At 35.4% G+C, this 15,535-nt stretch overlaps 1 protein-coding gene across 1 annotated transcript in view; it reads right to left on the bottom strand.

Moving 5' to 3' along the window:
* Positions 1 to 15,535, bottom strand: part of GPATCH2 (G-patch domain containing 2) — a 122,178-nt gene that overhangs the window by 28,951 nt on the left and 77,692 nt on the right. The window contains exons 6-8 of the mRNA XM_065835013.2: positions 9,757 to 9,821; positions 7,307 to 7,346; positions 4,286 to 4,356 (exon numbers count right to left, since the gene is read on the bottom strand). Coding sequence (XP_065691085.1) covers positions 4,286 to 4,356; positions 7,307 to 7,346; positions 9,757 to 9,821 — 176 coding nt within the window. The remainder of the gene's footprint in view (positions 1 to 4,285; positions 4,357 to 7,306; positions 7,347 to 9,756; positions 9,822 to 15,535) is intronic.

Raw genomic sequence — 15,535 nt, 5'->3', positions numbered from 1 at the left:
GGCACTATTTTCCTTTCAGTTTCTTAATTGATGTATGTGTCACAAATGCTACTCACAGCAGAGTAAGAAAAAATAAATTTGTAAGTAAAATAAATAATGATACTTAACAGGAACACATTGCGAAAGAAATATGACAACTATGTACAGGAAACAATAAGACGAGTTTAACATATTTAGTAGTCTGTTGTTTTCCCAATCTGCAATTCAGTTTTTACTAGATTACAGCATAAATTAACTAGTTATGGCATCAACTAGATGACCAAGGGCAAAATATTAAGTTGCTTAAGTATTCTGGCTGTTCTGTCAAATGAGGATAAAAGTACTTCCCAACCTCATAAGAGTATTGTGAGGATAAATACATTAAATATTAAGAGACAGGCAGACAGCTGTGTGATGGCTGTTCCCCATATATTTAACAACATCATCACATGCTCAAATTCAGGTAATAGCAGCTCAGCAAAATACCGTTCAATGCTGTCTCCGTAGCTGACCAAATGAATCTTTTAGCCCTGGGGAATCTTCTCTAGGTACAATTAATTCTTCTAAAATTTTACGAAGGTAACTTAAGAAAATGTGTTTTACCCCACAACGGGAGCAGGCAAACAATGAGCACATGAGCAGCTCTGGCAGTTCAGCTGCCAAGCAGCAACTTGTTAACTCACCATAACTCAATCATGTTCAATTGTTTGCCCACAGCCCCGGGGTACAGACAGACATTTGGTCTGCTAACAACTGCGCCAGATGAAGACATTACTATCCCAAGCTATTTGTTATCACACATCTGCTGGAGATTATCATCTCCACAGCTCTGCCGGAGGAAGAAATCATGCGAGCGCTCCCTAATATGGTTTGTACAAAACCAGCCAATTTAATTTAAATAGGTGAGCTGAGCTAACCAGGCTGGTTTTGCCTGGAGCATATTAAAAAATGCAGACAAAAAACCCTTTAACTGGCAAAAGAGCAGAGGATGAAGACAAGCAGCTAGAAGAATTAACACCTTCAAGCAGTATAGCTGGATTGGGGAGGGGACTGTTCTTGTCCTGATGTAGAGAGATAATGTAAACAGAGAACTTATTCAAGGCTATACAGGAGAAATAAATGCAGCTGCTAACCCAGTATTCCCTAGTACCATTTATATAATTTAAATAATTTATGCAAAAACTACATATTTGTAGATTAAAATCAAAACATCTCTGTAAAGGCAGCATTAACAGGTATATATATTTGAGTGTGTTGAACACAGAACACCACGTGTGTTGAACTGTATCAGCATAATAGGATTTATCCAGGTTCTCGGTTTTGTGATACAAGACTATGCCACTCAACATTTGGTTCATCAGTAGCTATATCAACAGTTCTCAACAATCTAATTATCTTGCAACTAGTAGAAGTTCATATTAGTTTATATAGGATTGGCTCATTGTTATTCATTTTTACAGAAGTAACTGAATACTAGCAACCCAGTACAGTAAAGCTCACGCAGAAAGTATCAGTATTATTCCACTACGAAGAGACAGCTCCACACCTTTCCGATATATTTACAGAGTAAATTATTCCACAAGTCACTGTTCTAATGTAATACGGGTATTTACATATTGTCTACACGCTGAGACAAGAACTCTGTTCAGTCATCCAAAAGGGGCAAGAAAAGTCAGGGTAAGCAGACAAATGTGTGCGTGTGTACGTATCTCATACACATAGGAAAAACAGAAAAAAGGTCTTACAAAATAGTAAGCAAAAGACAAGCCATACAGTTGTGTAAAAGGCATACAAAGATCTAGAGAAATTCAGTCTTGTGGTAAAAGCAGATTAAACTGTGTTCTGGATAAGTACAATAATTTTACAGAATGTCCAATACTTACCCAGTGCTGCTGTTCTATTACTGCATTTAGCAACGAATATTAAGACAATGTAAGGTCACAGCCACTATTTTTTCTATGCCTCTTTTTAAGGGGGTTACTCATTTGGATTACCTTGATGTGTCAACTGTAATAGTTTAACACATGCAAGAACTAATTTGAGAAAGCTTCGTAAAATGTGAGAAAGCTTCGTACTTTCAGGTGTGAGTAAACACTTGTATTCTACGGGATTTAACTGCATAAGCATGTAGTACACTGAAACGATGGAAGATATACTACACTGTGACTTAAATCTGTAACTTAACCTTGTGACATTTGATTGGTATCATTGTAGTTCAGTGATATGGACACATGCAAAAATCTAAGTCATGTCCATTTTAAGATTTCATACACAGTAATGAAGACGCACATTTGCAACTAAGGCAATGTTCACTGTTTTATTAACTGTGAACAATATTTGCTACTAAACCAGTAATTTCTATAGGTACCTTGTAAAGGAGAAACATTTTCATTCTCTGTATTGCCTGAGAAAACTAAGATGAACGCTTTTGGTAGAAGTGATAATTTCAAATCAAGTCATAACAAACCCAGCCTTTGATATCAACCACAGATAAATCTGTTGTATGTCAGGTTAAAATTTTTCAATATACATCTTGCAAATAGGATGTGTGCAGCTTGTTATTTTTACACAGCAGACGGTCTGTTAAAAATATAATTTTCATAGAAGTTTGAGAACTTCTCTTCAAGTTTCTGTGGTAGGCAGAGAAAATGGTGGTTTTCTGAAAAAGCACAAATAACTATTTGAGATAACTTGACTCCATCTGAAGGAAAAGGCATGCCAGGAGATGTCAGCAGGTGACCTTATTGTTTTTAAGGGTATTAAACTATGATAATATTCTGCGGCTTTATGTACATAATAAAAATGGTTTATTTAAGTCTTACTTCAATATTACATATCTTTTACAGAAAATGACAGTCTTTGGTCTTTCATTTGCCATCTATTTCTTCTACACAACCCTGCCAGATGTTTACTGGGATAACAGTCTACTACTGTCCTGCTGAGTGGACACAAAGAGAAGTTGAAGATCACTTCAGGTATTTCATGCCATTTTAAAAATCTCAATTCTATCTGCTTGTGTAGGTAGCAATCACTTCACAAGAGCTTCACTGGTCGAGTAACAAGCATGTAAGTCATGATTCTGAATTCCTCAGACACTGCTACAGGATAAAAAAGATCCTAAAATTACTGTAAATACAATATGTCTCTTACTGCTCACTTTGTATCCACTTTATACTCTCAGTTTCATGAAAGCAGTCTGATAGTAAGAGTGCATTTATAGTCAAAATTCATATCTAAAGTGAACTCATTCTAAAATTCTGAGCAAAAATATGATCTAACAAGTGCACTTGCCAGGAAACATATGCAGAAATTGTCAACATTTTTTTGGCCTAATATAAAATGTTTAATAGACAAAGATAATCACCATTTCTGAAGACTGGTGATTGACACTTGCATAATCAGTGTTTTAGACCATGTAACCAGAAATGAAATTTGTATTTAATATGCATATTTTTGAAAGAATTATTGGTCTCCCCTTCCAGGTATTAACCAAAGCAGGTATTTAACAATATTAAAAACTTGGTTCAGGATGACCACATACATACTAAAAGACAAGTGCCTGAAAGACAGCAGTCTCACTCAAAACCATAGTATTACATGATGATATAAATCTGCTATAACTTATTGAAAAAAGTGATTTGATAGCACATTGTCGTGTTTACAGAACAACAAAAATCCTGTAAGGTATTGTGCACAGTAAGGGAAATATTTCTGTAGTTTCTCATTTAAAAAGATATTAGAATTAAATTAATTATTTGGCAGAATGGATTCATCAAGTAACGTATGTAAACAACCCCCTAGGAACAGACTCCTAGACTATTGCCCATCAGTCAAGTGTTGAATTTTTTGTCTTTTGAGAGGGAGGAGAGAAGCTGGAGGATAGAACTAGATTTGTTTTTAATAAATCCTCACAATGAAATTTTTATTGTCATAATATGATGTAAGAACAATGTAAGTGTTACAGTATTTGTGTTATCTTCTCAACCTGAAAAACATGTATGCATAATGGTAAATTTAAACACTTTCAGTACTTAACTTACATGCCAGAAGCACAAACCTTACTTTGGTATCCATTTAATTCTGGTGTTCACTAAGATTAAGTTTAGTAAGTGTAGTTGGATATCATCACCAATAAAGTCTAATACCCGTATTTTAGGCAAAAATTATGCTGTATAAATTAAATTCTTGAAAGTAAAGAAGGCTCCTGAAAATTCTCCAAAGAATGGTGTCATCATATGAAAAACCAAAAGTTAAGAAATCAGCAAATTCATGAAGAGTATTAGTGACAGCTGCAGCATTAACTCACCTGCTAGCTGTTTTTACAGAGCTGTTCTTCTTGTGTCCTCTCTCTGATCGGTTGTCTCGCAAGAGCTGAAGCTATTAAAAAAAAAGTTCAGAACAGTCTCACAAGCAATACCTTTATTTGCTTTTTAGAAATGTTTACCTGACAATTCTGTTCTTTCCTGTCATGAGTAATCTTGCAATAGTTTTCACCCAAGACTTAAAGAGATGGACATCTAATAAAATTTTACAATAATAGCTAAGATTAAGATATATCCACTAATTAAAAAATACCTAAATAATTGAAAAATGTAAAAATTAAAGCATTCTCAAAGCATATTAGAAAGCCATGCAATTATCTTATCTGTACAATTTTACAATTTCAATTTAAATTTTCAAAATTTTATAATGAAAAACGTTGGAGAACACCTTCAATTACAAAAAGCTATTCAGGCTGGCACTTGTATCTAAGCAGTTATGGAACAGTTACAAACACTTCTAAGCCCCAGGAGCTCTGGTAATTTGAAAGTTGCACAATAAACAAAATCACAGTATTAAAGCTTCGCATAAGAGTGGGGAAGTAGGAATAACTAAAGATTTTTTTAACTGAAATTGTGACTCAGGTTCTGGAACTTAGGAAATGATGAACTTTACAACTCAGCCAATATCATCTTAATGTTGTACATGAGTGTGGCCTCCAAAAACTGACACCTATCTGCAAGATGACACTTGACTATTTTTTCCTGAACTCTCTATAGTTTGCTTCTTATATGAGGAACATTCCTGATAATTACAGCTATCTATTTTTCAGATGCAGTAAAAATAGTGCAGTCAGGTTTTAAAAGGCAATCTGAAGGACATATAAAGATAAGGGGCCTTACTGTGATAAAATATTTTTTTTATTTTCTTATCATCAACAAATCAGAGCAACTAATGTTTAAATGTAGCCAGGATTTTTACCAGCATGATATTCGTACAATGTGTATCTATTTCATGATCAAGCTGAGGAGGACAGTCCTGCTGTTATCAATACTCTCTGGCTGATAAGTAAATTGTATTTATAGCATGTACAAATACAGATCACCTGCCAGACTTTGAATTTGGCTAGTTAATTACTTGTAACATAATAACTCCAATTCCAGAAATTAATTAAAAGAGAAAGTAGTAAACGCAACCAATAGTTATACACCATGGATCTAGTGAATTTTATAGGCTGTCAAAATTGTCATAATTACCTTGCACCATCATTCTCATTTATTTTATGTGCCTAAAAACCAGAACCTATTATGTGTCAGTAGCGCCTATATTTGATGACATTAGTTTTAGTTCACAATTCATCAATAACATGTAAGCTACAAATACAGTGAATTTCAGATAAGTTCGGAAAACACAGCTCTTAGGAAATACAAAAGAAACGTGTAAAATTTAAAATTAATTCAAATCTACTAAAGCTTAATTTAATTGCCATCATATACCAGCTAAGCAGACTTTTTTTGCACTCTACACTGTATGGATATTGCCAGTATATATGATGTAGGTTAACGTATTTCTCAGCATGGAAATTTCCATACTGTTTTAAGCTTAGAACATTTGAAGACATAAGCAGTACCTCTTTAGTTAACTACTCTGTTATATGAGACAATAAATTCATTATAAAATCCAATTAAAAAACAAAAATCTCTCATTCTGATCTAGCAAATTTGACTACTTATAACACAAACGCTTCAGGAATAGGATGAAGATTTGCCCAAGAAAACTTTTTATCATGATTAATTAAGATGAAGCACACTAATACTTAAAATGCTCTGTTAAATGTGCTGCTTCTACTAGGAGATGCATTTCAAAATAATGAGAGTTAAATGCAAATAATATAAAGCCATCTGTTTAGATGTTAAGTGTCAGCTTACTGTAAAATGTTAGAAGTTCACAATTTACAGCTAAAACTGTGCTACGTTTTATCCATTCTGGCAGTTTTGGGCAAGTAATAGAACTGAGATTGAGCTCACTTCGCAGTTCAAATGAAGGAGGACAGGACAGGAAAGAGTATACGCTGATTTAAACTATGACTTACTGGAGGTACAAGTCTTGATGATGGATCACCCTAAGATGATCCAAAGATTCTACAGATCTTATTCCCTTCTGAAATTTCAAATCTACTGAAATTTGTAAATACACTAGAAAACTGGCATAGATCTAATGAAATCAACTGTGTTACATAAATTTTTACCAACTTAAAAAATGTACTATGGAACTTTAGTCTTAAATTTCAATGGAATGCTGATGTATTTAGCTACTGTGACTGAATAGTTGAAGTTAACGATACAGTTACGAAACAGAACTAGACTGGTTTTCACATTTTTAAGTTCTTGAACAGTATATTCTGTTTAGTCCTTACTACCATCCATCAAGAAAGACATTCTTCCTTGTCTGAAGACAGGCTAAAGAAACAAGTGCTATGTTGGTAATGAAATTTAAACATGTCTTCATGTTCCCTCAACCACATCTCTAGGCTTGGACCTCTAGGGACTGCACTGTAGGGACCCAGCAGACAAACTTGTGAGATACTTTTACCAATATCTGCACCATGATGGAAATTTAACATTCCTTTTTTACTGCTCTGGTCATATTAACCAACAAAATGTAGAAAAACAGAATTGAAGATTTTCCTGTAGAAGCCTGCCTGGCCACACTTGTCGCTGTTCTGTGTTTCTTGATTTTGTGAGTCCAGTTATTTGCTTTCCAACATTTTGAGAAACGCAACATTTGGAGATATTGTGATTAACAAAATCATGAAAAAAATGATCAGACTTTTCATTTAAACCATTAAAACTCAAATATACTTAGCTGAAATTAAGTGACTAAGTAAAGATTTTTAATTAAGGGACTTTTTGAAATGCACTCCTGTTAATATGTTCCCTTACAAGAAACTATGAAATCATATCTGCTTTGTTTATGATTTCTTAAAATTTAGCCCACTGCCTCTGGAGTAGAGGCAGTTATATTCCTTTATACATCTCAAACTATTCTTGATCAAAGCAATTCTTACCTGGCTGTGTTCCTTTCTAGCCCCAGGGCCAAACCAGTGGCTGTGGGAGAAAAAGAAAAGACAGGTTTAACAACAGAACTAGTAAAGCACATGCTGTCATATGACCAGTCTGTGCATGCTTTTGGGTATTTTATTGTCTGCCAGGAAAATACAGCCTTTGGCTATGTTTCATTTTAATGGGATATTTTTATTGAACTCTGTAAGTCTATAACAGTTTTGAAAGAATGCACCACAAATTTTACTTCTGAGTAGCTACTGGCTTTATAGGTAATTATATTCTGTCAAACAAGCTAAAATAATACGCAAATGACAGTATTTTAACATACTATAACGCATGTGCTATAAATAAAAGTAATTCCATATTTAGCATTGAAGTGTTACTTATTAATGATTATACTTGAAAAGATGCTTAAGTAGTGGACTACCTAGTAATTGTTAATGTATTATGTCACAAACAGGTCTGAGTTTGAATCTAAAGTGAAAGTCAAAGTCCAGAAATCTAGTGGTTTCATATCTCCATATAATTACACTATTTTGACTATTGGTAGCCTTGTTTCATAGAGACAAAAATTTGGAATAAGATGTTGACGTGCAGGGACAAGAACTCACATTTACTGCTTTTGAGGGAAAAGTCACAAAGCAAGTAAGTTCCTCTAGAAGTGTAACCAAAGATTATAAGCTTAATCTAGTCATGCTTTTTTTCCTGATGTAGTTAATTTTAATACAGCTTACTCTCATTTTTCCCCCCAAAGCAGTCATATAATGATACTAAAATTTTTAATTTAATTAATATAGTGAGAAGAAGCAGATTCCACGAAATCATCTGGTTTAAGTTACTCATTTTTTAAAGTCACAAATCTGAAAGTTTTGTGGCTTTTTGTCACTCACTTTTTGTGAGTTTGCTGACACAGGCAGTCAATCCTCTCATTCCTTCACACAAGATGACCTGTCACTGAAACCTGCACACTGCTAACTGCTTTTTCTACTTTTACAGTGATTAAGGAAAAGAAGCTGGAAATTGAAAAAGAATGACTGCAATAGAGATAAAAAATAGTAGACATTTTTATATTTTGGACATGAAACTTCCACCGACTACACTGAATAGTCCAATATCTGAGGAAAACAGGGAGATTCCATGTACTGTGATATTGGCAGTGGATGAAAAGCAAAACCATCACATTTGTGAGCGACCAAACAAATAAGGTGACAAACATCCAGAAGCTGATGAAGATAAGAGATAAAATGGGTTAGATCTAAATTCCACATAGGTGACTGTCAAGGAGGAGCGGCAAAGTGGGGTATCCTCCTCCACACAAACTCTGCTGGTTTGTGGCAAATCAGCGGATTACAGACAAAATTCTCAGTAAAATTTCTTCTAACCAAAAAATAAATCAAAGTAATTTGAATGCATCTCATGTTTAGACATTAAAAAAAATCCTCCACAAAGAATAAGACCTCATGTAATGAGAAAGTGATATTCACATCATGCTGATTTTTATGATTTTGTCCATTTACTTAATTACAGGATTGCTTGTTTGTTTAAATAACATCAACACAAGTAAAAACAAAGTGTCAGTGGAATTACTTTAGCGCAGAAATAACTTAAAAAAAAAAAATCACACTCTCTTTAGGTAACACATGTATGAGGAAGTTACGGATGCAGCAGATGTGGATTAGTAGCATAAAACAGCTGGTACTGAGGATCTGATATTTGTACTATATGTGCTTTGGTAAGTTTTGTTTTAAACCGCGGATGATTATCCAGTGGCAGTTAGAGCATACAAATGTGTCCCCAAATATATAATTTCCTAATCATACATATCTGTGTTTTAGACTTCTGATTTGGAAAACATAGGAAAATACAATCTTCTTATTGTAAGTATTCAACAGAGATAATCAAGAAATAATGTTGCTTAATGTTGGTGGCTGAACAGAATAAGAGTTTACAGCAATGGCACACAAGAGTAACTAAACAAACTGAATGATGATTCCTATTTACATGTGTCTAAACAATTAATCCAATGTCTTTTTGTGGAATTTACCATAAACTTCTTCCTCACGCAATACATCATGTTTAAGACTCAAAATCTGATGCTTGTTTATTTTCCTATACTCAAGCTTGGCATTTCTGAATTTCCCTTTGGAGAAAAATAAGGCAGGTCTTTTTTAACAACCTGTATTTGGTATCTAGCCTTAAAAGTGTTGTGTTTTAGGAAAGCATATACTTAGCAAGTTAATAAAAACACATTTACAAAGTACTGAACCTCACAGTTAATTAAGAAACATAAAATGAATCACATAGGATTAGAAATATTATTACTAAAGGAAGACCATTATGTAACTGACCTGAGGCTCTCTTATCACATGTTTGTACAGTTGTAAAATGTGGCTTTGGAACACTGTAAAGCAAACTATAATAAAAAGTTAGAACTCCCATCACTGATACTCACTCATGGTGAAGAGAGTCCTGGGACAAGTGAACTGTTTTCCTGCTACCGCCTGGTCCTGGAGTTATCTAGCGGAAAAAAGTAAGAAAAAATAGTCTCTGAATAACGGGGTAGCAATATGCACACGGTGATTGCTTATTAAGTAAACATATCACAAATATTAAACACAAAGTAGAGACAGTACACTAGAGACAGTAAAAGCAATTAGCAATATCTGCAATGTTCATGAAAAGCCTGAGTGCAGAAAGTGTTATACAAGATTTACCAAAATGCTTTATGTGTAATTCTGGTTGGATGTCAGATGTCAGACACTTACAGATGTCAGGGACCTAAGTTACTTTTCAAAAAAGTCCACAAAGTGCTTTACCTCCAGAAAATGAAAGATATTTCAAAACCCATAGTCAACATACCATCCTTATTAAATGGATAATACAGCAATAAATTTATTAAAAAATGCTCCCAACCTTTGTAGCTCATCATGAAGCTTTTGAAATTTAAGTTGATGAGAGGCAGAAAGCAAAGAAAAGAATCACCACACTGTACTGTAGTCCTTGTCTAGTGTTTTGCATATACTGAAAAAAAAAAATACATAATATGCTCGATATAACAATGGTCTTAAGAATGCATGATAGCACATGCAGACTTTTGCAGATGATGATCTTCTGTTATTGCTCAAGAATGCATTGAAACAGCTTTATTTTTATTTTTAGAATTTGTTTAATTTGTCTGCACGTGTAGATAGGTAAAAGCAGAAGAATAAGAAACCACCTGATGAAACTCATGCTTGAAGAACCAGAGCAGAAGACAAACTATTCCTGTTGGAAAGGATGCAGGAACAAATGTTCAGTTCCTTGGAGATAGTTTCATAGTCAGTAGATGACCAGAGGTGGGAATGAAGTCAGATATTCTGCCAATTTTGAAAGGAGATTACAAAAACTCAGTGATAATGCCCAGGCTTGCCAAAAATACATAAGCAGAAGATTCCCAGATAAAAGCAGTCTATTTTTTATTAAAACAACAATGTGCTCAACTCTGGAAGAAAAATACCCCTATTCATCTGGTCTCATGCTGAAGAAGAGCCAGGGCAGTCAGAGCTCCAAGTTTGGAAAAGTTTTGAAGAATATCTACTGAATAATTTGAAAGCTCCATGAGGTTGAAGTATTTGACCAGAATCTGTTTCTTTGATCTGAAGAATGACATCACTTGGAGCCAAACTGAGAAACCCTAAAGTGTTGTCACTTTTCTGGCTGGCAGTGATTGAAAGAATTGGTAATACCTTACTGCAGAAAAATCTATGCAAACATACAAATTCCTTGGCAGCTACATGGGAGAACAGCACCTACTGGTTTACCCACATTTGGAATTTACTCCTTTGCTAGACTTATTGAAGCCTTACATAGCCACACGGTAACTATAAAATAGTGATTAAATGTCACTTTTGCAATGTCATAATTCACCTAATAATAAGTGAGAAATGTCAACTCACAGAGACAGACGTACAAATATGAGCAAATATCTTAATATGTGATTTCCACATTTTAAGATTAATAACTAAACTGTTACTTTAACACTACAGGTAAACATGTAGCTTGGCTCTTGAGAGTTACATCCTGCATTAATCTCCAAATGAGGTTTTCATGCTATTCCAGTGGGTATCCCTGGAATACAGTAATCCATTTTCTACACTGTAGCTATAAGAAAAGCCGACTGTGCCTATGTCATGCTTTGTTAGAGGTTCATGATCACATTATCTCATGGTAGACCTGACACTTTTATTCAGTTTACAGTATGTTCTGTGTACAGGCAACTTATTTCCTTTGCCAGGGCTGCTGACAACCTTTTCCACACTATATTAATCTTGTTTACAGACTTTATCTCGGTACAAATATCAGAAAACTGAACTTTTTATCTCAGGGAGAAAATAAACAACATGTTGACAGAAGCAAAAGCTATTTTCTGGACTAAAATTGGTTGTTTACCTGCAGCCATACCTATGGAAACAAGTTTAAGTTTCCAGCTTACTCAAAATACATAATCTGAAATTTAATAAGCATGGAAATTTCAAGAAAAATCACTTCATAAATTGCCAGTTTTAAAATAATATATAAGCCACAGAAGTATGTTTTTCCATTAATTTATATGAGAATATGAACTTGCTTGGAATACAGTTACTACTGATCACAAAGTACATTGCTCAGGTTTCTCTTGCACACCCAAGAGGTTCAGCTACCAAGCAGCCTCAGAACATTTAGAAAACTAAACTCATAACGCATAAATACAGATCTTTGCATAAAACTGAAAGCTGATTATTGCAAGATTCACAATCTGTTAATGTAAATTAATTCTCTTTTGCAAAACTTATCTAGGATGTAAAATGCCAAAACAACTTCAACTGCTAACTCAATATTAGAAAAATCTGCTCCAAAGATCTGTTCAATCTCCACTGAAGAGAGAGCTAATTGCTCCAAAAAGTGGGAGTGGATTGCAGTACACTAAAATCAAAACAAATATTCTCTCAACTGTTCAAATTCTTTATTCATTAAAACAAAACAAAAAACTTAGTTATCTAGAACTAGTTTAGGCGATGAAATACCAGTACACAAGAAGAAATCAGTGGGTAAAGTAAGTACCAGCTTTCCGTTGGGTAAGTAGGAAGAAACAGCACTGAAGGTTTGTACATCTAACATTTTTTTTAAATTGAATGTACATCAGTGTGTGTCTCTAAGTGCACATGTGTGTATCAGGGAACCAGAATTTGCTGTGGTGACAGTGTTTAGAAGACTGACAGATCAGGCCCCTTTCAAACTAAGTCCATTCATTAACAATGTTCTTCTCAGTAATGGTCAATTATTACATGCTATTAAACATCCTTCTTATATACACAGGAGTGTTAGTTTTTAGCATGTCTATGCTAAATTAGCTGTGAGTACACAATATCATTAAGCTGATACTGTATAGTAAGCACTGATGGGAATGGTCCTTGATGGTTCTTCACCATAGGGGTCAAGGTGAGCAGGATTGAGACATCTGACAAAAGATGTCGGAACTGAAGTGGACTTGTCTGTCTTCTCATAAAATGCCCCTTGCTTATGTCTAATGTCTTTAGGTTACTGTTCCTACTGAAAAAGTGAGGTACTGTATGTTTTCAATTGGAGAACGGTAAAGTGGTTGACACATTTAACATCTGTACTTAATGCACACGATTTGTTTAGTGTCCCCTCCAACATAGACATCCCTAAAACACAAAGTGGATCACAAAGATATAAACCACTTTTCTTCTTCTCATACTTTCTGTCTCTCTTTGAAGATTGTGTTACTGCCATGAGATCCTGGTAACAATATTGAGCCACGAGGTGGTGTAAGAGTCGGTGTGAAGAACAGTATTTGCCTCAACATCGCCACCAGGAACTTGGAGAGATACCAAGAAACAAAAGGCCTGAGAGAAAGAACTGCGTGGTACAATGAGTCTCCGATACCTGAAACTACAAGTAGCAATAGCTGCTGCCCAGAAGATGGATTTCACCTGCTGCCTCAGCCAAGCTTGCCCCACCTCCTCCCTGTTACTAAGGCCAATGAAGAGGAACATGTGCAGAGGCTTGCAGAGGGTCTTGAGGTCACCCAGCTGACACAAGAAGGAGGAAGTAAGAGACCCTGAATGTGAGGCAGTGCAGGCACAGACAAAGTTTTGGAAAGCGAAGCGGAGACATTTTGGGCCTGCGAAGTGAAGTCTGCATTGCGAAACGAAGGTGGAGATTGGCCTCAATCCATGGGAGAGAGGAGGTGTGGGGTGCTGTTGCTCAGCATAAAAGACAGTTCCTAACCGAACCTCAGAGAAATCTCCCCACCAAAGGATTATGGATCACTACGAAGGACCAGCAGGACACTGTTTGGGACCTGGGACCACAGGGACGCCTTTGGACCCATGGTGGTAGCTATAATCCTCTTTCTTCCCTTTTTCTTTCCTTTTTCTCCACTTTATCGTGTGCCGCTTTATGGGCAAAATAATAAAGTTACACTGTTTGATTGAATTATAACCCCTTGGCATTTTGGTCTCCTTAATTTTGTGCTTCGAGATCAAGGTAAATGAAACATCACGAGTCCACTGAATGGACCGTGACAAGGTGGTGCCTTCTCTTTTTTTGTAACAAACAGTTGAGCCACAGGCAAGTTAAGTGCAATCTGGAAAAGTACATTTTGATGATGTCCAACAAGTGTTATAGACTACTTTACTGATATGTTTTACAGGAAGAAAATGCAGCAGATTTATTTCTAATAATATAAATATAGTATTTTTTTTCCTTTAATCTTTTCATGGATAAACTTTTGGAAAAAACACCATGGCACACTTCAAAGTTCACACACAACATGAACAGAATTGTGGCTTCAAAAGTTCCTTCTTATGAGACATTAAAATGCCTAGGAAATATCCAATAACCTGTTTCAGGCTTTTTAGCAATATATTTAGTAGTTTGTGCTTCTAGAAGTCACACTACTCCACTACTCCATAAGCAAACGCTCCTACTGGAACTTAGGTAACTAATAAAAGACGTGGAAATACTTCTAACTGTTTCTTCTAATTAAGACTAGCAGCTTTTATAAAACCTACTAGATGTAGCAAAAGACTATGGATTATATCCTAGAGGATACGAAAAAATATCAGCCTTCAAAAAGTACAAAAGAAATATCATGGGTCTGCACACGGCCCGACTCTGTCACAATCTGCACGATGGCCTGTTTGCATAAAGTGGCAAAATAAATAGGAGTGTACAGGGAAACTAGGGAAACCTCTGAGCCTCCTCGCTTGTCACCTTCCTCCTGGTGCAAAGTCTCTCCAGCAACACATTGCACAAGAGACACCATAATCTACAGCTGATGTAACTGTTTTAATATGAATAAAGTTCAAAGTCATTTTATAACTCTTAATTTCTTCCGGCTACAAGTCCTTTTACCATTTCTTGAACACGACAACAAGGAAGTGACTGAAACACAGGCAATCCAATTCAAAGTACTTCCATTTTGCAACAACTGCGTTGCCTGAGAAATTCAGACCTATAGTGATGGACAAGATAAAATGGAAAAGCATTCACAGCTAAGGGTTTTTGCCTCAAAATACACAACATGACATACCACTGCCCAAGATACTACATATGACAAACTTTGGAAGTGATATATAGAAAGATGGTGGGATTAAGGACAAGAAAGAGAGGATTTCACTCTGCAGAAATAAGATTGAGAGCACAGCAACTGTTATTTTTAAATGCTAACAATACAGAATAGAATATTTCAGTTGGAAGGGACCTACAATGACCATCTAGTCCAACCGCCTGACCAACTCAGGGCTGCCCAAGTTAGAGCACATTGTTAAGGGCATTGTCCAAATGTCTTAAACACTGACAGACTTGGGGCATTGACCACCTCTGCAGGAACCCTGTTCCAGTGTTTGACCACCCTTTCAGTAAAGAAATGCTTTCTAATGTCCGGTATAAACCTCTCCTGGTGCATACTCAACCACACCTCTTCTCCCATATGTTTTCCCACGCTACACACAATCAAGTGAGCAAGTACACCTCCTCTTTATAATTTATGTTTAACTTAGGAAATACTTTTTTTAAAAAATACAGACCATGTCCTATTCATAATTGTACCTCAAATATCTTTACCATTACTGAAAGAATAAATTTCTTAAGATGCAAGTAATTTTTAATACTGAAAGTGACATTTTAAATTGGATCTTATGCCAAACACTCCAGTGCATGCGCAACGAAAAGATACTACTGAGCTT

The sequence above is a fragment of the Patagioenas fasciata genome, chromosome 3, assembly GCF_037038585.1.
Source record: "Patagioenas fasciata isolate bPatFas1 chromosome 3, bPatFas1.hap1, whole genome shotgun sequence".
Taxonomy (NCBI): domain Eukaryota; kingdom Metazoa; phylum Chordata; class Aves; order Columbiformes; family Columbidae; genus Patagioenas; species Patagioenas fasciata.
The sequence above is the reverse complement of the archived record's forward strand: the minus strand, read 5'-3'. Positions and strand labels throughout refer to the sequence as shown.